The following is a 24,943-nucleotide window of genomic DNA, read 5'->3' as shown; positions in this document are numbered from 1 at the left end:
TTTCCTTTATTGGTCAGAGTATTGAGTGCAAGAGTTATGAGGTCATGTTGTGGCTGTACAGGACATTGGTTAGGCCATTGTTGGAATATTACGTGCAATTCTGATCTCCTTCCTACCAGAAAGATGTTGTGAAACTTGAAAGGATTCAGCAAAGATTTACAAGGATGTTGCCAGGGTTGGAGGATTTGAGCTACAGGGAGAGGCTAAACAGGCTGGGGCTGTTTTCCCTGAAGCGTCGGAGGCTGAGGGGTGACCTTATAGAGGTTTACAAAATTATGAGGGGCATGGATAGGATAAATAGACAAAGTCTTTTCCCTGGGGTGGGCGAGTTCAGAACTCGAGGGCATAGGTTTAGGGTGAGAGGGGAAAGATATAAAAGAGACCTAAGGGGCAACTTTTTCACTCAGAGGGTGGTATGTGTATGGAATGAGTTGCCAGTGGAAGTGGTGTAGGCTGGTACAATTGCAACATTTAAGAGGCATTTGGATGGGTATATGAATAGGAAGAGTTTGGAGGGATATGGGCCAAGTGCTGGCAGGTGGGACTAGATTGGGTTGGGATATCTGGTCGGCATGGACAGGTTGGACCGCAGGGTCTGTTTCCATGCTGTACATCTATATAGGTTTGTGCAAGCCTCTGGCTAAACTGAGAACTTATACCGGATTAGGGATGCTTCAGTTCTTATCGCTTATGAGAAGCAGTTAGTTCTTTTACTACTGTTGATTGGGCGAAATTGGTTGAGAAAGATTCATCTAGATTGGCTCAACATTTCTCGATTAGAAAATGGCTGCCTGGGTGAAGTCCTAGTTAAATACCTGGAAGTCTTTCAGGAAGGACTATCAAAGGAGTCAAGACCACTTTTCATGTTGACCAGGAAGCAATTCCATGATTCTGCAAGGCCTGTCCAGTGTCATTTGCCTTATGGATAAAAGTAGAGGCAGAAATCAGAAGGCTGGCAAGTGAAGGAATCATTAAGCCAGTCCTGTCTGTGGAATGAGCAGCAGCAGTTGTACAGATTGTGAACCCTGATGGGTCAGGTTGTCTTTGTGGTGATTGTACAGAACAAAGAACGAAGAAAATTTCCAGCCCAGGAACAAGCCTGAGCCGATCCAAATCTACTGTCTAAACCTATCACCCAATTCTGGCATGGGCGGCATGGTGGCACAGTGGTTAGCACTGCTGCCTCACAGTGCCAGAGACTTGGGTTCAATTCCTGCCTCAGGCACCTGTCTGTGTGGGTTTCCTTCGGCTGCTCCGGTTTCCTCCCACAGTCCAAAAATGTGCAGATTAGGTGAATTGGCCATGCTAAATTGCCCATAGTGTTCGGTGAGGGGGGTAAACATAGGGGAATGGGTCCAGTGGGTTGCTCTTCGGAGGGTCGGTGTGGACATGTTGGGCCGAAGGACCTGTTTCCACATTGTAAGTAATCTAATCTAATCTAAGGATCTGTATCCCTCTGCTCCCCACCTACTCAGGCATCTAATCAGATGCACCTTAAATGAATCTACCGTGCCTATCTCTGCAGGCAACGCATTCCAGGCACCTACCATCCTCTGAGTAAAGTTAGATCATTTTTGCCTGATGGTTCTCCCTGTGAGTGTAAAGTCATGACCACATTGAACTCCGAGTGGAACTGTACTAATCCAGACCTGTGCCAACTCAAGAGGCAAAGTGATTGCTAAAGCAAGCAGGTGTCAGACTGTTTGCATACATTTACCACTTTCTCTGGGAACAGGAGGTCACTGCCTCATCCCCATTCCCTTTGATAAACACAGTAACACAGTGAAGATCCAATTCCAATAATTTCAACTAAGGGTATTCACTTGAGAATGTTTTCTCCTTCAAATGCATTTTCTTGGGTCATCCACAACCCACACCCCAACAAAAGACTTCCTTTTTAATGTTCCATTGTGTAGAACTTCAGCACATGAGCTCTGAGAACAATATTACCTTTTGGTATCTGATGTAATGACAATGAAGTGCAAGATAAAAAGATTTCCGTTGTTAATTCTGATTAAGCAGTTGGCTTATTCCTTGAGGAATGTTGCATGATTAGCTGTGTCCTTGGCTAATGGTTGATATTCCTGCTCTGAAACTGTCTTTTCTGAAATTGTACCCTCCTATCATCTGCCGTAAGACCACAAGAGCAAAAGATATAGGAGCAGTATTAGGCCATTCAGCTCATCAAATCTGCTCCACTATTTGATTAGGGCTGAGGCTCCATGGGGAGGCAACAGCTGAGTAATATTATCACTGGACTAATAGTCCAGAGACCTAGAAAATGTTCTGGGGACTTGGGTTTGAATCCCACCATGGCAACTGGTGGAATTTGAAATTGATAAGAATTTGGAACTAAGAATTTAACAATGACAATGTTGAATGTTGGAAAAAATTCAGTTGATTCACTAAAGTCCTTTATAATCATCGAGTCACTACTGTATAGAAAGAGGTCATTTGGCCTATCAGGTCTGAACTGATCCTCCAAGAAGAATCTCACCCAGACCCAGTCTTCTACCCTATCCTCATAATCCCACATTTACCATGACTAACCCACCTAGCCTATGCATCCCAGAATACTGTTGACAATTTAGCATAGCCAATCCACTTAACCTGCACATCTGTGGACTGTGGAAGGAAACAGACAAAACCCACAAAGATACAGGGAGAACATGCAAGTTCCACACAGACAGTCACCAGAAGCTAGAATTGAACTTGGATTGCCAGTACTGCAAGGCACCACTGAGCCACCGTGCTGCACTAAGGGAAGGAAACTGCCATCCCTACCTGATCTGGTTTACATCTGACTCCAGACTCACAGCAATGTGATTGACTCTTAAGTGCCCTCTGGGATGGTCAATAAATACTTGCCTCGTCAGCAACACCCTCAATCCATGAATCAATTTAAAAATAGATATATTCCCCAATCTCTGTAACCCTTGGTCCCTTTACTAATCAAGAATCTGTCTATCTCTGTCTTAAATACATTTAATCACTTGCCTCCACAGCCTTGTGTGGCAATGAGTTCCACAGATGTATCACCCTTTGGCTGAAGAAATTCCTACTTGTCTCAGTTCTGAAGGATTGTCTTTTGTTCCCTTGGGTCCCAGTCTCTCCTACTACTGGAAACATCTTTTACGCATCCACGCAATCCAGGTTTTTCAGTATCCTATATGTTTCAATCAGATGCCCCCTCATCTTTCTAGACTCCATCGAGTACAGACCCAGAGTGCTCAACCATCCCTGATATGACAAGTCCTTTAGGCCACCTCTAAGGTCAAAACATCCTTCCTTAAATACAGGTCCCAAAACATTTTTAAAATATTCTCTCATGGGATGTGGGCCTTGTTGCCTGGGCTAGCATTTATTGCCAATCCTTCGTTGTCCTTGAGAAGGTGATGGTGAGCTGCCTTCTTGAACTGCTGCAGTCCACCTGACCAGCAATGCCATTAAGGAGGAAATTCCTGCTGACAATATTCCAAATGCAGTCGACCAGAGAATTATGCAAACTGAGCTGTACATCCCTGCTCTTGTATTCCAGCCCTCTTGAAATGATATTATATTTGTTTTCCTATTGCTAATTGAATCTGCATGCTAATCTTAAGTTAATACTGAACTGGCACTCTTCAGTTTTCCAAATCCTTTCTACAGTAGGAAGCCTCTATTCTGCCCACCTGATACTTCTCGACATTATATTCCATCTGCCAATTCTTTGCCCAATTTCCTAACCTGTCAATGTTCATTTGCAGTCCCCCACCTCCTCAACACTACCTATCCCTTCATCTATCTTTGTGTCATCTGCAAATTTAGTAACAATGCCCTCAGTTCCTTTGTCCAGATCGTTAGCATATAACATGAATAGTTGAATTCTAAACACTGATTCCTGCAGAACTCCACTAGTCACTGGCTACCATTTTCCCCACTGTCTGCTTTCTGTCAGTCAGCCAATGCTGTATCCATGCATGCAAGCATTATGCCCCTTACACCATATGCTCTTATCTTATTTAGCAGCCTCCTGTGTGGGACTTTGGCAAAGATCTTCTGGAAATCTAAACAGATCATGTCCTTTGTCCAACTTGCTTGTTACCTCCTTCAATAATTTGACAGGCATGACCTCCTCCACTAAGCTGTGCTGACTCAGCCCTATTATACCATGCACTTCCAAGTACTCTATAATCTCAACCTTAATAATGGATTCTTAAATCTTACCAATGAACAAGGTCAGGCTAACTGGTCTACAATTTCCTATCTTCTGCATCCCTCCCTTCTTAAACAGGTGTGTTACATTAACCACTTTCCAGTCCTCTGGGACTCTCCCTGACTCCGGTGATTCATGAAAGGTCATCATCACAATCTCCTCAGCTATGTCCCTCAGAGACCTAGGGTGTAGTCCATCCAGTCTGGGTGATTTATCTACTTTTCTTCCTTTCAGCTTCCGCAGCATCTTCTCTTTAGTGATAGTCACTACATTCACCTCTGCTACCCTGACTTTCTCGAAGTTCTGGTATGCTGCTAGTGTCTTCCACTGTGAAGACTGATGCAAAGTACCTATTCCAGTTCCTCTGCCATTTCTTTGTCCCTCATTACTTCTTCTTCAGCCTCATTTTCCAGGGGTTCTATGTCCACTTTTGCCTCTCTCTTACCTCTTACAAATCTAAAAAAACTTATAATCTTCTGTTATATTACACTTTAGTTTACCCTCATATTTCATCTTCTTCCCCAATTATTGCTTTTTGTTGTCATCTGCTGGTTTTGAAGGCTTCCTATTCCTCTGTCTTCCCACTAACCTCCACCACATTGTATGCTTTTTCTTTTGCTTTAATGTTGCCCCTGACTTCTTTTGTCAATCATGGTTGCCTTGTTTTCTCCTTAGTGTGTTTCTTCTTCCTTGGGATGAATTTCTGCTGTGCCTTTCGAATTACCACCAAAAGCCCCTGCAACTGCTGCTCCACCAACTTCCCTGCTAAGCTCCCTTTCCAATCAACTCTGACTAGCTCTTCCCTTTGTAATTACCTTTATTCAATTGCAACACCATTACATATGATTCAATCTTCTCTGTCTCAAACTGCAGGGTGAATTCTAACATAATTTGGTCACTGCCCCTTAGGGCTTCCTTCAGCTTTAGCTCCCTAATCAGGTCTGCCTTATTACACATCACCAAATCCAGAATTGCCTGTTCCCATTAGACTCCACCATCAGCTGCTCCAAAAACCATCTTGTAGACATTCCACATATTATTTTTCTTGGGATTTGCTACCAACTTGATTTTCCCAGTCCTCCTGCATATTGAAGCCCCCCTGCAATTATTGCCTTTCTTACATGCTTTTTCTTACATGATTTATTTTCTGCCCCACATCCTGACCACTGCTAGGTCTTTTTTATTTTCCAGTTCCTCAGCTTAATCCACACACATTCTGACCCGATATAGCCTATCACCATCAATTTTAATTTTACTCCTTACTAACAAGGTAACCTTGCCCCCTCTGCCCGTCTGCCTGACTTTTCAATATGACATGTATTCTTGGATATACAGTTTCCAGCTCTGATCCCCTTGCAGCCATGTCTCTGTGATACCCACATCATACTTGCCAATTTCAATCTGCGCTACAACCTCATACACCCTTGTTTTGTACACTGCATGCAATTAAGTACAACATCCTCAATCTTGCATTGACCACCCCATTCTCATAGTTGTCCCCTTATCTGCTGTGCCTGAAATTAGATTCTTCAGCCTTCCCATACTTTCTGACCTATTACTTTTCTGAATCCTCCTCCCCTTGAACTAGTTTAAAGTCAGTGTGATCTCAATTTACCTCAGTTTACACCATTAGTTTGCCTACCTTATTCTGAATGCTTTGTACATTAAGATACAAAACATTTAAGTTTGTTTTATTATCAAGTGTCTCCACGCTTGCATAATTCTTTCGTACAATACAACATTGACACCTTCTGACCCTTCCTTTTGCCATTAAGCACTGTTCATTTTAACAGAAACACTGGTATCAACAATCAGTATTATGTCCTCAATATGGTAGATTCATTGATCTTCATGAAATTCCTTTCAGATTGATAATAGCATTTGAAAAAATAAACTTTTGACATCATACTTCACCTCTGAGGAATGTAATGGAGAATATGAATAGTGACATATCATTCATGTGTATTGTTTTTATAGTTTGTTAATTACTCTGCTGGTATGTGCAAAGAATGAGGGCAAGGCTTCCTGTGATGCAATATCATATTCAGGACGTAGTGTCAAGATTGTGGGTGGGAACTGGAAATCATTTAGCAGCTTTTAAGGATGATGAAAGGGAATGGTACATTAGCCTTGCCCTCAGAAGCATGCATTTGAATAAGATGCCCCTAAGCACTCAAAAATCTGAAACAATTCTCATTCCGGTCTCATTTTAAACTACGGCAAAAAATGTGACTCACAAAATCTAATGCAGAATCATTGAATAATCAGCCCTTGATCTCTTGTAACACATTCCCTTCACAGTTTGCTGGAAGCATTTCAATATTTTGTCATGTGGAATAAACTTTGGCCAACTGAGCAGAGGGACTGCCTTTCATAAATCCTGGGAATTCCTTCCCAGCCTGAGAACTCCACACTCAAGAGCTGAAGTCAGTTTCAGTTTGTGAATTGATTGAAACTGGGTGTCAAAAACTGCCTGTGTGTGTCATACAGTCCATTTAGGAACTAGATCAACCAGTTCTTCTGAAGCAGAGACTGCAATCAGTGATATTTCTTAACAATTATATTTCTTTAATTATTATTTTGAGTTTCACTGTGCCCCTTCCAGTTCTGACTGAAGTCATGCAGATTAAAATCAAAGCCAGTGATGTTCTGAATTCGGAGCAATGAAGTAAATAAATGCATCGAGATAATCTATGACCATGTGGTCTAGGCTGAACCTGAATCTCATTCTGCCTGTTCTCAGGTTATATATGACAATTGGTTGCATACAGTGTAAATGATGACCCCTGATAGAAATTGGGCTTTAGTGAGCCATCCCAAATCAGCATTCCTCACTCACTCTTGTTGGAGCACAATTGTTTTAAACCTATGGAGGTGGGTAAGGTGCCATCCCCTTAACTCCAAATCCCCATCTATATTCTATAGCCCCTACACTTGCCAACTTTACCTTCTCTATCCTTCCTCCAATACCAGAGTCCTCAAGAATACTTCCACCTCCTACTGCCCCTCTGACACTGTTGATGATTGAATGTCTGATATGTCCTCGAGATGTCATTTCTCAGCTGTTTGTGGAGATGTAACAGGGCAGGAACAAGGCCTGATTGTGGATGGATCTAAATACATTTCTGTCCCAGAGACTGCTCCCCTTCATTCAAGGATGGCTCATCTGAAATTCTGGATAACTTTGAATGACTTTTATATTTTCATTTAATCTTGGCACATTAAAACTAGTAGCTAATTCAAATTATTGAGAAATTTGAATCTTTTGTGAACTATTAAAAATACGCTGCATCTGATATTTTTAGGTTAATTAATACGTCATGTGAAGGATAAAATGAAATACTGTCCAAGTCATTGATGCCCCATTCCTGCCAACAAATTTAAAACCAGAGTTGGCCCACATCTTTTCTTATTTCTGGATTGTTGGTGATGGGGTAAAGTTGGGAGAAAAGTGTCAGGCTGCCCAAAGAAATCCTGACACATAGGTGTATACAGGAATTGCTCAGGAAGTTTAAATTACCACTGGGTTAATTTCCATTAGCCTGGATCCTCTGTGAAATTCACCAACACTGTTAGTTACAGCTACTTACAGGACCTCTGACTTCTATCACTGCTGCTAACATTCTCAGATACTCCATACGCAACTATATCTGCAATTATACAAAGCGTTAGTGCTGCCACATTTGGAATATTACGTACAATTCCGGTCTCCCCATGACAGGAAGGATGTGGAAGCATTGGAAAAGGTGCAGAGGAGATTTACCAGGATGTTGCCTGGTCTGGAGGAAGGCTCTTATGAGGAAAGGCTGAGGGACTTGAGTCTGTTCTCATTGGAAAGAAGAAGGCTAAGAGGGGATTGGATAGAGACATACAAGATGACCAGAGGATTAGATAGGGTAGACAGTGAAAGTCTTTTTCCTAGGATAATGAAGTCAGCTTGTACAAGTGGGCCTAAATACAAAGTGAGGGGTGGTAGATTTAAGACAGATGTCAGAGGTAAGTCCTTTACTCAGAGAGTGGTAAGGGCATGGAATGCCCTATCTGCCAATGTAGTTAACTCAGCCACTTTAGGCTTATTTAAAAAACCTTTGGATAAGTACATGGATGATGATGGGATAATGTAGGGGAATGAGCTTGGAATAGTTCACAGGTCAGCGCAATATCAAGGGCCGAAGGGCCTATTCTGTGCTGTGTTGTTCTATGTTATATGTTCTATATCTATATCCCTGGCCTGAAGGGGTCTATACACACCATTAGAGGCTGCTCCATTCTACCAGGTTTATTTATTTTAGTGCCGTAGATCCAAACATCTTCAGCTATTTCATCAATGACCTTCTCTCCATCATAAGGTCCAGTGGCAATGTTCACCGATGATTGCTCAATGTCCAGCACTACACATATAGAAAGACCTGGACAATATCCAGGCTTGGGCTGATTAGGGCAAGTAACATTCACACCACACAATTGCCAGGCAATGGTGATCTCTATCAAGAATCACTGCTTTTTTGGTAGATGTTTTGCATCAAACTTTTATCCTTCCTTTAGTCTGTGTCCTCTTTCTGACTTCTTGTGGTGTGGAACTGCTGTCCAGGTTTGCTGTGCAAGGTGTTGGTTAGCAATCGGTGAGCATTGAACTCCAGAACCAAACCAGGTGACGTGATGGCATCATCCACCAAAGGAACTGATCTTTGGCTGAGGATTAACTAAAACTGGTTTGCCCTTTGTTCTTATGAAACCAACAAGTTGCAGGTGCTGCTTGGTTGTTCTGATGCAATTCGTTGGACAGGGTAAGCACAGGTTCAACAACAGCAATATGCCTTGGTATCAACATCCTGGTGGTTACATTGCCTGGAAACCTAACTGAACCAGCCAAAGAAATACAGTGACTGTAAATAGCTAGGAACACAGTGGCAAACAACTCACCTCCTGACTCCCCAGTGTCAGTCAATCATCTACAAGGCACAAATCAGAAGTATGATGGAATAGTGCCCACTTACCTGGATAGGTGAAGCTCTGGTACCCCTGCCTAGCACGAGGAAAAAGATCCCTTTATTCCTACTCTTTGTTGCCTGTCTGCTGACCAGTTCTCTTTTCCATGTCAGCACACTTAGCCCAGTTTTATCACCTTTCATTTTGCATACCAATCTCTTACGTGTGATCTATCGAAAGTCTTCTAAAAGTCCAAATAGGCCACATCCATTAGCTCACCCCTCAGTCAGTTCTACTAGTTACATCGTCAAAGAACTTCAGTAGGTTTGTCAAGCATGATTTCCCTTTTGTAAATCCATGCTGGCTGTGTCTGAAAATGCCACAGTTTCCATATCGGTCACCTTTTTCTGAATGAGGGACTCCCATGCATTACCCGGCCTAGAACAGCCTGTCGGCTTGTTGGTTTCTCAACATTATAGCCCAGAAAACCATCCCAGATGCAGTTCTGGAATTCCTCTTCTATAGTGTTACGGCCAAGTTGATTTACTCACTCAACATGCAGATTACAGTCACGCATAATTATAGATGCTCCTTTATTGCATGCGTCTCTAATTTCCTATTTAGTGCCACTCTGAACATCACCCCTGTGGTTAGGATATCCATATACAATCCCTACTAATGAACTACTAATGACTTCATATCGAGTCTTCATTGTCGGAGGTAATATCCTTCCTCATGACTGTGGTCATATCCTCTTTAACCTGCAGTACAATTCCACTGCCTTTTTGTTTTTATCTGTTCTTTGTAATACTGAATGCTCCTGGATATTCAGTTTCCAAATCTTGGTCACTCTGCAGCTGACTGTACTGTTTTCATCTACTTGTGCAATTAGTTCACCCGTTTTATTGCCAATGTTCCAGGCATTAAGGCACAAAACATTAAGGGGTTTCTTTTTCGCATTACTTGTTCCATTCCCATTATTTTTCACTATGGCCCTGCTTGATCCTGGCTCTGGATTTCTTATTTCCCTTTCAATCTTTTGTTCTTGTCCTTGACTTTCCTTCGTCTGACTCCTTGCTTAGGTGCCCCTTCTTTGCCATTTTAGTTTAAAGCCTCTCCAAACACACTCCCCCCGCTCCCCCCACCCCCCCAGGACATTCGCCCTGGCCCTGCCCAGGTGTATTCTGGCCACTTTATGCTGGTCCCACCTCAGGGATCTGAAATCCTCCCCTTGTGGCATCCCTTCAGCCATATATTAATCTGATATATCCTGTTATTTCTACTCTGACTGGCATGTGGCATTGGTAGTAAACTGAAATCACTACCTTGGAGATCTTACTTTTCAACTTACTTGCTAACTCTCTATATTCGGTTCTATGATCTCATTCTTTTTTTAATCTATGTCGTTGTATAATGTGCATCAGAGCCACTAGCTATTCACCCTCCCTCTTCAAAATGCCCTGTAGCCCCTCTGAGACATTCTCGGGCCAGGGAGGCAACATACCGTCCTGCAGTCTTGAATCCCCTATTATCATTGCATTCCCATACTTTTACTCCTCCCCTGTGTTGCAGAGTCAATGCTGCAACAAATTTGGCTCTTGTTGCTTTGCCTGTGAGGCCATTTCTATCAACAGTATCCAAAGCAGTATACGTGTTTTACAGGCAGAGTAACGTGCACTACCTGCCTAGACCTCTTACTCTGCCTGCTGGTCACCCATTTACTTTCTGCCTATGCAGACTCAGCCTGCAGTGTGACCACCTCTCTGTATGTACTATTGTCTACCTGTGCCCCTGACTAGAGTCACCCATCACTATCATTCGTTGACAATTTGATTCTTCCTGCTGTACAACAGTGCCAGCCATGGTGCCATTGCTCTTGCTGCTGTTACCTTCTCTTGAGAGGCCAGCCTCCTTCCCCCCACAGCAGTATCCAAAACTGTATATCTGTTTGAGGGGGGAATGGCCACAGGGGACTCCTGCACTGCCTGCCCTGTTTACTTGTCTTCCTGGTGGTCACCCAACTCTTCTCTGTGTAGCCCTTCCTGGTGGTGTGACCAGCTCCCTAAACGTGCTATTCACAACATTCTCAGCCTCACAGTTGTTCTATACTGAGTCCATTCGCAGCTCCAGCTGCTCCATGCAGCAAATCAAGAACTGCAGCTGAACACACTTCCTGCATATGTGGTCAGCGTGGACACTGGAAGTATCCCTGATTTCTCACATATTGCAGGAGAAGCATTCCATGGAACTTGGTTCTCCTGCAATTTTGAATCTTATTAACTAATGACAATAGCCTAGGAACTGATTACGCAACCTAATCCACTAATCACTTCAGGTCTCTCACTCCCAAACTCTAATTCTAGCAGACTACAACAACAGAAAGTAAGTTTGTTTATTTCAAAAATATACTTTATTCATAAAAAACCTTTACGTACGTACACAATCACTAAAGCAGTTCTGTTCTGTACAATAGCATAAGGAGAAACAGAAAAACATTGGAATTTGACAGAATCTAACAAACAAACCGAAGTTTTCCTTACTTGTGTTTGATACAGGGGTGGGGGGTTCCGATAACTGAACAGATCCCCATTTAACTTTGGCAGAAAGACCTTAGATAATCTTTCCCCACTGAACAGTGGCTGCAGCTGCCCCAAGCTTCCCTCAGCATGAAGTCCAAGTCCTTGGAATGTGTCAATCTGCAACACTCGGTCGAGGTCAACTCCTTGCTCTGGAAGACCAACACATTTCAGGCAGACCAAAAAGCATCTTTCACTGAGTTGATGGTCCTCCAGGTGCAGTTGATGTTTGTCTCTGTATGTGTTCCAGGGAACAGACGGTACAACACAGAGTCATGCGTCAGGGGCTGCTTGGGATGAAACTCAACAAAAACCACTGCATCTCTCTCTAGACTCCCTTTGCAAAGGCATATGCCAGAAGGAAATGAGTGATAGTCTTCACCCCCCTGCAGCTGCTTCGAGGGCAGCATGCAGTGGCACACAGAGTCAGGACATACAGGTACATGAAGGATCTCAAAGGTAGTGGCCTTCTCACCACCACCAAGCGATGTCTTGGTGTTTGTAAGAAAGTTCTGGTGATGAGTTCTTCTGCCAAATCTTTGAGAGTTTGCCCAGGGAACTACGTGGTAGGATCCATCCTCTCCTTTTCCCATACGGTCTCGAGGATGCTATGTGCTGACCACTTCCTTTTGGTCAAAGCTAGTTCTTGTTACACATTTTTCCACTAAGGACAGGTGATATGGAATGGTCTAATTACCTGGAACATTCCTCGACAATGTGACTAAGCCCATCCCTTGCAACACATGTGCAGGTAGAACCTCAGTATGTGGGGACACATAGTGTTTACGTCCAAGGTACAACTTGATGCAGCCATACACAAAGGTAGCCATCAGGATGACAGCAGTGTTGGGTATGTTCTTTCCCCCTTTATCCAGAGCTTTGTACATGATGTCCCTGTGGATATGGTCCACCTTCGACTTCCAGATGAAATGGAAAATGGTTTGGCTGACTGCAGCATTGTAAGTTCTGGGAATGGCCTAGACCTGCTCCACACACAGCAACAGAGAGAGTGCCTCACACGTGATGACCAGGTTTTACCTACAATGGAGAGGGAGTGATGCTCCCAAAAGCCTCAACTTGATGAAACATTCCTCATAAAATTTTGTGCATGTGCAGCCTCTCGGAGCCATATTCTCAGGACCTTCAGGTTATGTCCCCTGATGACAAAAGGATCCCAAAGAACATGGCCTCACTTTTTCCTTGATTTACCTTGGTTCCTGAGGCCAGTTCAAACTGGTTGCAAATGCTCATAAATCAGTGGAACCAAACAGAAAATGGCGATGTCATTCATAAACAGAAAGGCTTTGACCTGCAGGCCTCTACTGCTGAAATATTCATCCCTCTCAGGCTCACCTCCTTCCTGATGGACCTGGCAAAACGCTCCATACAGCGCACAAAGGAGTCATCGCCTGACTCCGCATCTGATTTCCACTTGTTGATTGAGACTGCACTAACAATGTTGGTGTAGACCAGTTGGATCCAGTAGTGAATTCCCTCCCTAAAGTCCATTTTGGAAAGTACGTCCCACATATAGGCCTTCTCCTGGTCCAGGCTGATGAGGCAGATGTCCACACCCCTCTCCTGCACGATTGTATCCCTGAGGAGTATAAGGCTTTCAGAGATTGTCCTGCCCGGTACGGCATACGTTTGGTCAGAGTGAATCACCAATCCCAGAGCAGATCTGACTCAGTTGGTGATGACCTTAGATAGGGTTTTGTAATCCGCATTCTAATTTCCTTTCTTTCCCCTTTCTGCTCGTGGATGAGGGTTGTGATATCTTTCCTCATAGATTTGCACGTGCTACCTGACAGTAGTATACTGTCGTATATGTCCAGCAAGTCCTGGCTGATCACGTCCCACAGAACTGAATGCAACTCGCTGGTAAGCCATCATTTCTGGGAGTTTTATTCTTTTTAAGGGCTCCTGACCTTGCTCAGCTCATCCAGAGTTAATGCTGCTCCAGCCTCTCCTGTGTGCTGTTCTCTAAAGATAGGAATGACTGGGAGGCTGAACTGTCAATGGGCTTTTTGTCATACAGTCCGGTATAAAAGGATTTGCTGATCCTCAGGATGTCAGACTGAGATAACATTACCGAGCCATCTTCTTCCTTTAGCTCTGAACTCTCCCTATGCACCCTCCGGAAGAAGAAACATGAACACGTCTCATCCTGCTCCACGGTGCGGATCCTTGACCAGAAGATTATCTTGGAGGCTCCAAGGCAAACAGCAAGGCTTGCTGGATCTTCACCTCCTGGAGATCCTCTGTGACATCAATGCCCATGGCTTGCTGCAGGAGTAGGTTCAGCATGCTTTTCTGGAGTTTGGACAGCTTTTCCCAGCTCTCTCCTGCCTTCTGAAATTTTTTGAGGAGAATGAACCACCTGATGTTCCTCTTGACTGTTTCCCACCAATCCATTGGAGACTCAAAGAGGACTTCATGGTTCTCCAACCTATATACCCTTTTAATCTCCTCAATGTGTCCTGGGATCAACAGTTTCACAGTCAGCTTTCACATTCCCTTGCCGGCCAGTTGGTTGTCCTGTAGGTGACAGTCAGACAGCAGGAGACAGTGGTCAGAGAAGAACAACAGCTTGATGTCAGTGGATCTGACCAAGTATATGTGGGACTCAAATAGGAAATCTATTCTTGAGTGGATAGACCTGTCTGGTCGTGACCAGGTGTATTGACATTGCGTTCTGTCTGCAGGAGTGCTGAAGACATTGTGTAGCTTGGTTCCTTTAACCATTTCCATCAGGAATCTGGAGGTGGTATCTGGTTTGCTGTCAGCCCCTCTGGATTATCCATCCACATCGATGATGCAGTTGAAGTCTCTGGCCATAAGGACTGGACTGGATGTCACCAACAGCAGTGGGAGCTGCTGCAGCATAGCTTCACTCACTCATTACCACCTGACAGTACACGTTAATTAGTTTCAGGGAAGCATTTCTGTACATAACGTCTGCATTGAGGACACACCCGCCCACCACCTGCTTAACTTTGGAGATGGTGAAGTTGCCTCCTTGCAGCAGAATACCCAGGTTGGAGGAACGGTTATCAGTTCTCCCCACCAAGCCGAAGGCCTGTGGGTCCATAAGCTTGACCATTTCCTATAGCTGCTGAGGTGCAGTATCCAGCACTCCTGCAGAAACAGGAGGTCTGCTTTGACGTTGGCCAGATGAGCCAACATGAAACACATTGTGTAGTAAATTTAATACTACACATGTTAATGCTGACAATTTCAACACCCATTTTGAAAGCTTATAGAATTACCTGTAGACCCAATGTCTGTTCATTTGTGGTCTTGTCACTGGGGGAGTGCCTGCATCCCTGTGGTGTGGGAAAACTGTTGGACACTCACTGGACTGACATAGCTATCCTTTTCCTCCCTGGGAGGATTGTCCTCATCCAGCATCATCAGGGTGAAACCGAAGCCAGGCAGGTCCAGTTCTGTGTCCAATAGAGGATTGTCATATTCTGCTTCTGATTCAGAGTGTCGCTGCTCCCAGTTGTCTGGTGATATGGTGGATGCCCGTTAATCGATGACGGCTGGTCATTGGGCTTCACTGGGTGCCTCATGAGGAGAAGCTCCTCTCCTCCTTCTCTGTGGTACTGTGCCCCTTTTTTTGTTGGTGGCTAGCCCTCCTCATGTCTTCACTGTCAGAGAAGCTGTCGATGTGCCAATCATGCAGCTGCTTCTTTCCATTTTGCGGTGGGCCTACAGAGGCCCAACATGTTTTCTTTTTGCAGTTGTTCCTCACTGGTATCCACTCCCCCACCTCCTTCATTTCTTCCTCCTCCATTGACTCCATCTGTTCGGGTCACTTGCTGTGCCTACGCATTGACTACCTTCTTCTCCTCTCTGGCCTGTCCCTCCTTCTTGGTGCATCTCATTTTCATTTTCTTGCTGGAGGTGGCACCTTACTGTGGTTTGGGGTTGTATGGCTCACGTTGCCACTTCTGGCCATCTCTTCACAAAGAAAGTCCAGTCGACCAGCAGTCCTTCCTCTACCTTCTTCACAGCCACTCTGGCTGTATTGTGGACCCTCTGGCCTGGGGCATGGTCCCTGGCAGAGGCCATTGCTCTTGTTGGCTGGTCACTGAATTGGCATTAGGTCAAAGTCACCATGAAGGCCCACCAATTTCAGATCAGCTCAACTGATAATCCTCCAATTTCAGTTCATAATCACAAATCAGCAACGATCTCAAGATCTTCTGATGATGAAGCTTCTCAGCTCAGACTCGTCCTGGGAGAATCATCTTCTGGATCATTGTATTTCCCCCGTCAGGAAAGTATTTTAGGTCTTTCCAGTCTGCAAACCTGGTTCCTGAGCAGCCAATCCTATGTCAATGATTGCCTTCTCAGTCATGGTGACTGAGTTGAATACTTCCAGAATCTTTCCTGTTTGCTTCTCACCAACGTCCTGTGTCCATGCCGTTACTTTGCAATATTTATTGAAGTGGCCTATTGTCTCACATTGAAAGCACATCATCATACCATGTAGTATTACTAGACTTTTCATGGATCTTGTGTAGATGGTGTTTTGTACACACTCCCCAGCTGGTTGGTACACTGTACCTATTTGGCCTCGGCTTCTGAATTGAAAGCTGGACATTTTCTCTTTGCATGTATGAGGCCACACTGCCTGACCAAAATCTTATGCAGTTGCAGCATGACTTGCCAACTTTTATACTCAATTCCCTGACAAATTCCTATTCATATACCCACCCAGATACCTTTTAAAGTTGCAATTGTACCAGTCTCTACTACTTCCTCTGCCAGTTAATTCTATACAGCACCACCCTCTTTGTGGAAAGGTTGCCCCTTAGGTCCCTTTTAAATCTTTCCCCTCTTACCCTAAACCTATGCTCTCTAGTTGTGGACCCCCCATCCCAGGGAGAAGACCTATTTACCCTATCCATGCCCCTCACAATTTATAAACTTCTATATGGTTACCCCTCAGCCTCTGACACTCCAGGGAAAATTGCCCCAGCCTATTCAGCCTCTCCCTATAGCTCAAACCAGGCAACATGCTTGTAAATATTTTCTGAACCTATTTACACAATTTTCGCAACATCATTCCTATAGCAGGGAGACCAGAATTCAACACAGTATTCCAAAAGTGGCCTAAGAAACATCCAGTGCAAGTGCAACTTCTAAACTCAATGCATTAACAATAACAGCAAGCATACCCTGTCTACCTGTGACTCCACTTTCAAGGAACTATGAACCTGCACTCTAAGGTCTCTTTGTTTGGTAACACTCCCCAGGACCTTACCATTAAGCGTATAAGTTCTGCCCTGATTTTCCCTATGAAAATGTAGCACCTGACATTTATCTAGATTAAACTCCATTTGCCACTCCTCAGCCCATCAGCCATTGGCTCATCAGCCCATCAGCCCATCAGCCCATCTGATCAAGGTCCAGTTGTAAGTTGAGAAACTCTTCTTCGCTGTCCACTATACAGGTAGCCCCTGCTGCTTGGAAGTAGAGCGTTCCCAGGAAACCTTTCATAAGCTGGAAATTGTGTAAAGCAAAAGTGCATGATTTATACGGGAAAAGGTAGTGCCGCTTTTCATTAAAGTGAAAATCCTCTTTGGATTCACAACAAGTACTAACGTAGGTCTTCCACAAAAGCGAAATTGTGTAAAGCAAATGTTCGGAAAGCAGGGGATACCTGTGCCACCAATTTTGGTGCAAACTTACTAACCACACTCCCTTTTTAACATCCAAAGCATTGACTTGGGAATTGGTCAATGGTTCCCATCAATATCTACCTAAATTACATGAATTCTAGATGGTGCATTCAGAAATATTTGCTCACTTTGAGAACAATTTAATTTTGATGATTTTCCATCCACTTCAGATATACTGTGATCCAGAAAAAAAAGACCCAGCTCAACAGGTTATTAGAACAATATGTATTCAATCGGATATCATTTCTTCCAGTTGAGTGATTAGTTCCCCTACAGTATGGAAACAGGCCCTTCGGCCCAACCACTCCACACTGTACCTCCAAAGAGTAACCCACCCAGACCCATTCCCCTAACCTATATTTACCACTGACTAATACATATAACACTATGGGCAATTCAGCATGGCCAATTCACCTAACCTGCACATTTTTGGACTGTGGGAGGAAACCCACACCAATGCGTGGACAATGTGCAAACTCCGCAAAATCGCCCGAGGTGGGAATCATACAGGGTCCCTGGCGAGGCAGCAGTCCTAAGCACTGAGCCATCATGCTGCCCTACTGTAATGTTATGGTCCTTTGTAGTTGTATGCAGGAATTTTACTGTTGTTCATCATTTTTCACAGCTGTTCAAGTCCAGATTTTCTCGGATTAAGTTAGCCCGGGGCTACTGTACCTTTAATGGCCACTGCCTTGGCTGGTCATAGTTACTAGGCGAAAGTGAGGAATACATATTCTGGAAATCAGAGTCAAGATTAGAGTGGTGCTGGAAAAACTCAGCAGGTCAGGCAGCATCCGAGGAGCAGGAAAATTGACATTTCAGGCAAAAGCCCTGGTCATAGTTACTGCCTGACTGCCGTGGTAGCACTGTTGAACTCCTGGATATCTCCCTTACGTTCCTGCCACAAATTGGTGGAAAGTGATTACATCTTGCAATCAGACAGTGACCAAAACAACAACTGCAGGAGTTTTCAACCTGTGAGAATTGTTAGTGGATGGTGATTGTTCCCAGCCCCATTTGTAGTATTGAGCATCCGCAGTAACACATTCTCCTGCCTGACCCAAGGAGAGGTTGCTCTGGTGCTTGAGAATGGGGTGGTGCGGCTGAACCTCTGTGTAAAAGGAGCGTAGAAAACTTTGCAGAAAATAACGCACTCACTATTGACCCTGAGTGGAAGTTTTGGGGTAATTGTAAATAGGTTTCCTGGCTCACTGCCTCCCAGGACCACCCAATGAGCAAGAAAATGGAAAAGAAGCCCTCTGGTATTTTTGAACATTGAAATTAAAGCGACAGAATTGAATGGATTTGTCTCCTTTTTGCCCAATGATTTCTTATTGACTCTGTTCCCATGAACCTTCCTCCATTAGTTTATTCCATTTTGTTATATACTTGTAACAAAATTTACACCAGTGCCCGGGATGTTCCATTGACTCAGGCACTTCCGTATTGTTGGAGACTTACAACAGAAAGAAGTACTGCTGAGAGTATTTGTAACTAGTAGATAAATTGAACAACATCAGGAATTAGATATTAACGTATCATGTGAACTCTCTGATTTCATTTCTACAATGATTTCAAAGTCCAGAAATCTTTTGACTATTCGAAAGAGCTGAATAGATGCCTAACGCCACTTGAATGTTCATCTATTGAGCCTTTGTGAAAATGAAAAGATGCAAAAGAAATTCCATTGGATTGAGCTCTGGGATTTGGAACTTATGCAATGAAATCTCATTAAGAACACTTGACTAAGCTCCAAGCACTGTTTATGGATAAAACTAAACAAAGGTTGGTTACACATCTATGAATGAAACTGATCTTTATTTGATTAACAGTTTCATGAGCAGTTGCTAGGATTCAATCATTTTAAAGAGACTTTTAAATGACAGATTTGCAAACACTAGAAAAAATGTGATGATTTTGAAAAGAGTTTGAAGACCAGTATGATTGACATTATTTTTCAATTCCGAACAGGAACAATTTTTTCAAGTGAAGTTTAAATGATAACTACTTACTTTTATTTACTCAATGAGTATTTCAAATACTTCCAGGTTGTGATATATGGCTTTTGAATTCTGTACATAGTGGGGTTTGGATGAATGAGTGCGGAGGAGGCACTAGAAGCATTGAGGAAGCGTGAGGTGGTAAAGGGTGAGGGAAGATAAGAGATCATGGCAAGGGCCCGACAATGATCCACAGAACTAGACCAATGTCCAGTGAATGGAAGTGGATAATTTAACTTGTTAGCTGCAACATCTATCCACCTTTAATTCTACCTTGAGTCTGTTTCAAGAAATGGCAGCCCTGGAATCAACCTGCCCCAACTCTTCAGAGGCAAGATTGATTCAAAACACAACTTTAGAAATGAGCTGAGTTGCAATTCTCAAACCTGTCATGATAATGTGGCTCTAAAGTAAGTTTAATGTTAATTATGATAAATATAGTAAAGTAGCTCCTTATCTTCAGAGTTATTGCTAAGATGATTGTTTGTTTCAGAGCCAGGGTATGTGATCAGAAAGCTAAGGAAACTGGTCAGGTATGTGGCATGAAAGCAGAACGGGTGTGAGAGGGAGAAATATTCAATATAGGCAAACAGGCCCCCTTTGGACCACGGGAGGTGAAGTTACAATGAGGAAACTCTCCATGCAGCTGTCAAAGGAAACAGACCGTTAGCTGAGACACTCATGACTTTCCCACACAAGAAACAGAAATGATTGGTTGGTTGACCAGCGAGAAAACAAATGGAGAGAGCATTTGACGTTAATTTTCTTACAAGAAGAAGATTAATAGCAAAACCAATAGTCAGTCAAATCTTGTTTGGTTTTAAAAGAAAATAGCATTGCGATGACTGACCTTATCACCTTCCTCCACATCACAGATCCTCTCCCCAGATGCTGGGTTGAAGGTAGTAAACTTTTTTTTGCTCACAGATTCATGCCATTCATTGTTGATGAAGATCTAGCAGAAAGAACAAGTGGAGATTAATCAAAACCATGTTACAATATTGGTTATAGAAAGAGGTTCATATTATTGTTATGTACATTTTAGATAGAAGATGAATGGTATCGAATGAGTCAAGGTTCATTTGGTCAGGCACAGCTCATGGCAGCTGAGGTGTGAGCACAAAAGTTCATTGACACTGCAAGAGATGTGTTCTTGTACATTGTTCAAGCTCTCCCTTACCCCTCTTATTTATTCCCAAGAGTGTCACTATTTTAAAAAAGGTACTTGACCCCTGTATTGTGATTGTTTCAAAACTCTTGGGCATTTAACTCTTACAATGCCATAGTCAGAGAGTCATCATAGAAAAGAAGGAAGTCATTCCGTTTTTGAGTTATCCAGTCAATACCATTCCACTGCTCTGTTCCATGGTCCTGTAATTTTCATCTCTCTCAAGTGCCATCTAATTTATTTTTGAAATCACTGGTCTTCTCCACTTCCACCATCTCATGGGCAGGGAATTCCAGATCATTTACTTTATTAAAAATCTTTCCTCCATTCCTCTGTAAATCTTGTGCAAAACCTTAAATCTGTATCCTTGTACAAATAGCCAGCAATGTCATTACCACAGATCATAACTGCAGATCACATAAGGATGTATTGAATTTTAAAGTTCAACATTTTTTTTAAGTGGACTGATACAGTCATTATGACTGCAGGTGTAAATCCAGTGGTAACTTGAAGATGAACTTTGGAATATCATTCCTGTGAGTGCCAAAGAAACTACAAATGGAAAAGAAAAGCATTACAAACTGATCTGTAATTAGACAATGAACACTATGGAAGAAAAAGCAGCAGTCTTGGTAAGAGACATGTTTTGAATTTTCCCCTTTCAGGAACACATAAGAACTGGGGTTAAAAGTCAGTTCAAGCCTGGTTGTTGTTTACTACTGGAAGGTGATTTAGATACAGGCATAGCTGGTTGGGCTAGTAAGTTTGCAGATGACACTAAAGTCGGTGGAGTAGTGGACAGTGTGGAAGAATGTTCCAGGTTGCAGGGGGACTTGGATAAACTGCAGAATTGGGCTGAGAGGTGGAAAATGGAGTTCAATGCAGCTAAATGTGAGGTGATGCACTTTGGGAAGAATAACAGGAAAGTAGAATACTGGATCAATGGAAAGATTCTTGGTTGTGTGGATGTGCAGAGGGATCTTGGAGTCCATGTACATAGATCCCTGAAAGTTTCCACCCAGGTGGATAGTGCTGTTAAGAAGGCATACAGTGTGTTAGGTTTTATTGGTCGAGGGAATGAGTTCTGGAGCCATAATGCCATGCTGCAACTATACAAAACGCTGGTGCGGCCGCACTTGGAATATTGTGTACAGTTCTGGTCCCCATATTTCAGGAAGGATGTGGAAGCAATGAAACAGGTGCAGAGAAGATTTACCAGGATGTTGCCTGGTCTGGAGGGAAGGTCTTATGAGGAAAGTCTGAGAGACTTGGGTCTGTTCTCATTGGAAAGAAGGCTAAGAGGGGATTTGATAGAGATGTACAAGATGATCAGAGGATTAGATAGGGTAGACAGTAAAAGTCTTTTTCCCAGGATGATGATGCCAGCTTGTGTGAGGGGCATAGCTACAAATTGAGGGGTGATAGATTTAAGACAGATGTCAGAGGTAGGTTCTTTATGCAGAGAGTGGTAAGGGCATGGAATGCCCTGCCTGCTAATGTAGTTAACTCAGCAATATTCCTGAGATTTAAACAATCCCAACATGGATGATGATGGGATAGCGTAGGGGGATGGGCTTAGATTAGTTCACAGGTTGGCGCAACATTGAGGGCCGAAGGCCCTGTTCTGCGCTGTATTGTTCTATGTTCTATGGTGTGCTCATGAACTGAGTTATCTACTAGTCTGGGTTCAAGAGCTAGAGTGCCATGAAGATCACAGTTAAAGAATCTTGTCACCCTTGCATTGAAGGTTAGAACTCTCTTGTTGTAAGGGAGCTAGGTAGCCAGCAAGTCAGTCAAAAGGAAATAGGACAAGAAGGGGTCTCTCTCTGAGTGCTGCCAACTAGGCACTGTCAAAAAGGACAAGGACAAAATAATTTCAACCAATCTGCAAACCCAAAATCTTGAAATTGACTGTCAATGTCAATGCTATCAATACCAACCACTATAATGGCTTTAAGTCTTCAGAAATAACTTACAGGCTGTCCCTTATATACATTGACCTTTGCTTTCTTTAACTTTTTTCATGTTCTAATTTCTGTGTTCATGTGTGTTCTGTTACCAATTCTTCTCATGTTCAGTAATTACTAAACTCACTTGTTTCCTAACCCAGGAAAGCCTTGTTAAACTGGCCCCTTTTAAAACATAAATTCAGTTGGGTCTGGGAGAAAGGTGTCCATTGAGAAATATTTCCTTTCTAAATTAACCTTCTTATGATCAACAAAGGGCGTGGGTGAATAAAGAAGAGGAAACATTTCATCCATCCTCACCTCGGAGCTTGACAATTTGGAGTATTCTGGCGAGAACCATAATCACTTGGGGAAATCTGCTCAGGATATGATCAGAACAAATTGGGGGCTTTGGTCGTAAACCCACAGTTGAAATGAATGAATTGGACTGAGCAAATTGTTTCCTTGAAACCAATTTGAAAAAGAAACTGCATAACAGTTCTGTTCCTCAAATAATTAAAAGGCACTTGGGATTAAAATTTCTCCGAGAAGTCAGAAAACCCAACATTTTAAAAGGGGTGGCAATGAACTGAAGACAATGCACAGAGAGGCAATAGAGAGATTAAAATTTGAGCAGCAGAAAACTAGATATTTCAAGAAAGAGAAGGAAAGAAACAGGAGGGGAAGAGAAAAAAGGGAGAGAGAAAGAGGGCTGAATTTTGCCAGAGATCAGTTAAGTGTAAATTTTGGCAAGTTTCATAGTCGGTTCCTCTCTGTGAAGTCTACTGCGCTTTCTCAGTCTATCTTCCCAAGCTTGCCATATTAGCTATTCACACTTCCCTGTGGTGTTTGCTGGTCATATCCTCCCACCAAACAGGAGGGGAAGAGAAAAAAGGGAGAGAGAAAGAGGGCTGAATTTTGCCAGAGATCAGTTAAGTGTAAATTTTGGCAAGTTTCATAGTCGGTTCCTCTCTATGAAGTCTACTGCGCTTTCTCAGTCTATCTTCCCAAGCTTGCCATATTAGCTATTCACACTTCCCAGAGGTGTTTGCTGGTCATATCCTCCCACCTGCCATAGCTGGATGGGCTTTCCACTGCTGGGATCTCCTGGGATCCTTGGTATCAGTGCCATTTTTAAAAGGCCAAATGCTGCTGTGCCTGGATTGTGTAATTTGCGGCAGACAAATCAGGCAAAGGAAAATTGGCACCCACTTTGCAGGCAGGGTCTGGTGGATAGTGCAGAGGAAGGCTGTCTTCTTTGCCCAGGACACCATACCACCAGAACTTGCCAACCTGGCCCAAGGTTGCCACCTAGTTCATTAAAGTGTCAACAGTTGGGAGGAATGACCAACAATGCTGCACAAAGGTCAAAGAATCTCCACTATGGATAGTCACAAAGGGAGTCTACAAGGCAGTCATGCTCTTGATACTCCTTTGCAGCTGTGAAACCTGGCTGATGTATCACCAACACCTGAAACTGCTCTAGATATACCTTCAGTACTGTCCATGGAAGACCCTTATTGTTACCTGCATTGAATGCCTCTCAAATCCAAATGTCTTCCAGGAATCCGGTGTCCTGTTTCATTTTCGAGTGCATTGAACAGGCCACTGCATTAAACTGCTGGACACTCTCCTTCCAAAGCACTCTCTTTACTCCAGGTTCAACATTCACAGGGTGGCCAGAGGAAACATTTTAAAGATGACTTACAATCCAGAGTCTGCTGGAAGGAGAATAACTTTGATTTCAAAAGCTGGGGGGACCTGGACTGCCGACAATGGTGAGCGCTACTTCAGCAAAGTATAGCTCGGTCTGAGGTGAGGTGGATAGCAAAGACTGAGAGCAAGAAAAAAAACTTGAAAACAGCTTACTAATGACCAAGTGCTAAAGGGGAATGTAGATTTGGGTGTCTTTTAAATGCCTTTTACTTTTCATCTTCCATCTCTTTTATCTTACACTGAGTTCACCCTGTCTCTTATAGCCTCTGCCTCTGTCCATTTCTCTCTTTCTCTTCCTTTCCTTACTCTAGGATTCTGTGACAAATATCCTTAAGGCGCACAGGGACAAAGGAACCTGGAGATATATGTCCATAGATCATTCAAAGTGGCAGGACAGATAGAGAGAGCACTTCACTTTATTAAGAGGCACAGAGAGTACAAGGGCAGGATGAGGTTGTTGAACTTGTACAAGATACTGGTTATACCTTAGCTGGAATATGTGTATGGTTCTGCATGCTAAATTGAATATATTGGAGAGAGTACAGAAGAGATTTACAAAACTGGTTCCAAGTATGAGAAACTTTATTTATGAGGATAGATTGGAAAGATCGGACTGATGTCCTTGGAGAGAAGGAGGCTAACAGGAAACTGATAGAAGTTTTCAATGTCATGAAGGAGCTGGATAGACTCATTAGGGAAGAACTGGTACCTCATGTGAAA

The 24,943-nt window shown here is 43.2% G+C and overlaps 1 protein-coding gene across 3 annotated transcripts in view; it reads right to left on the bottom strand.

The window, feature by feature from the left end:
* Nucleotides 1–24,943, bottom strand: part of aldh1a3 (aldehyde dehydrogenase 1 family, member A3) — a 171,456-nt gene that overhangs the window by 98,667 nt on the left and 47,846 nt on the right. For all 3 annotated transcript variants that reach the window (XM_043677666.1, XM_043677665.1, XM_043677667.1), the window contains one exon: nt 20,244–20,348. In XM_043677666.1, the coding sequence (XP_043533601.1) occupies nt 20,244–20,348 (105 nt within the window). The remainder of the gene's footprint in view (nt 1–20,243; nt 20,349–24,943) is intronic.

Source organism: Chiloscyllium plagiosum, chromosome 36, assembly GCF_004010195.1.
Source record: "Chiloscyllium plagiosum isolate BGI_BamShark_2017 chromosome 36, ASM401019v2, whole genome shotgun sequence".
Classification (NCBI taxonomy): Eukaryota; Metazoa; Chordata; class Chondrichthyes; order Orectolobiformes; family Hemiscylliidae; genus Chiloscyllium; species Chiloscyllium plagiosum.
The sequence above is the reverse complement of the archived record's forward strand: the minus strand, read 5'-3'. Positions and strand labels throughout refer to the sequence as shown.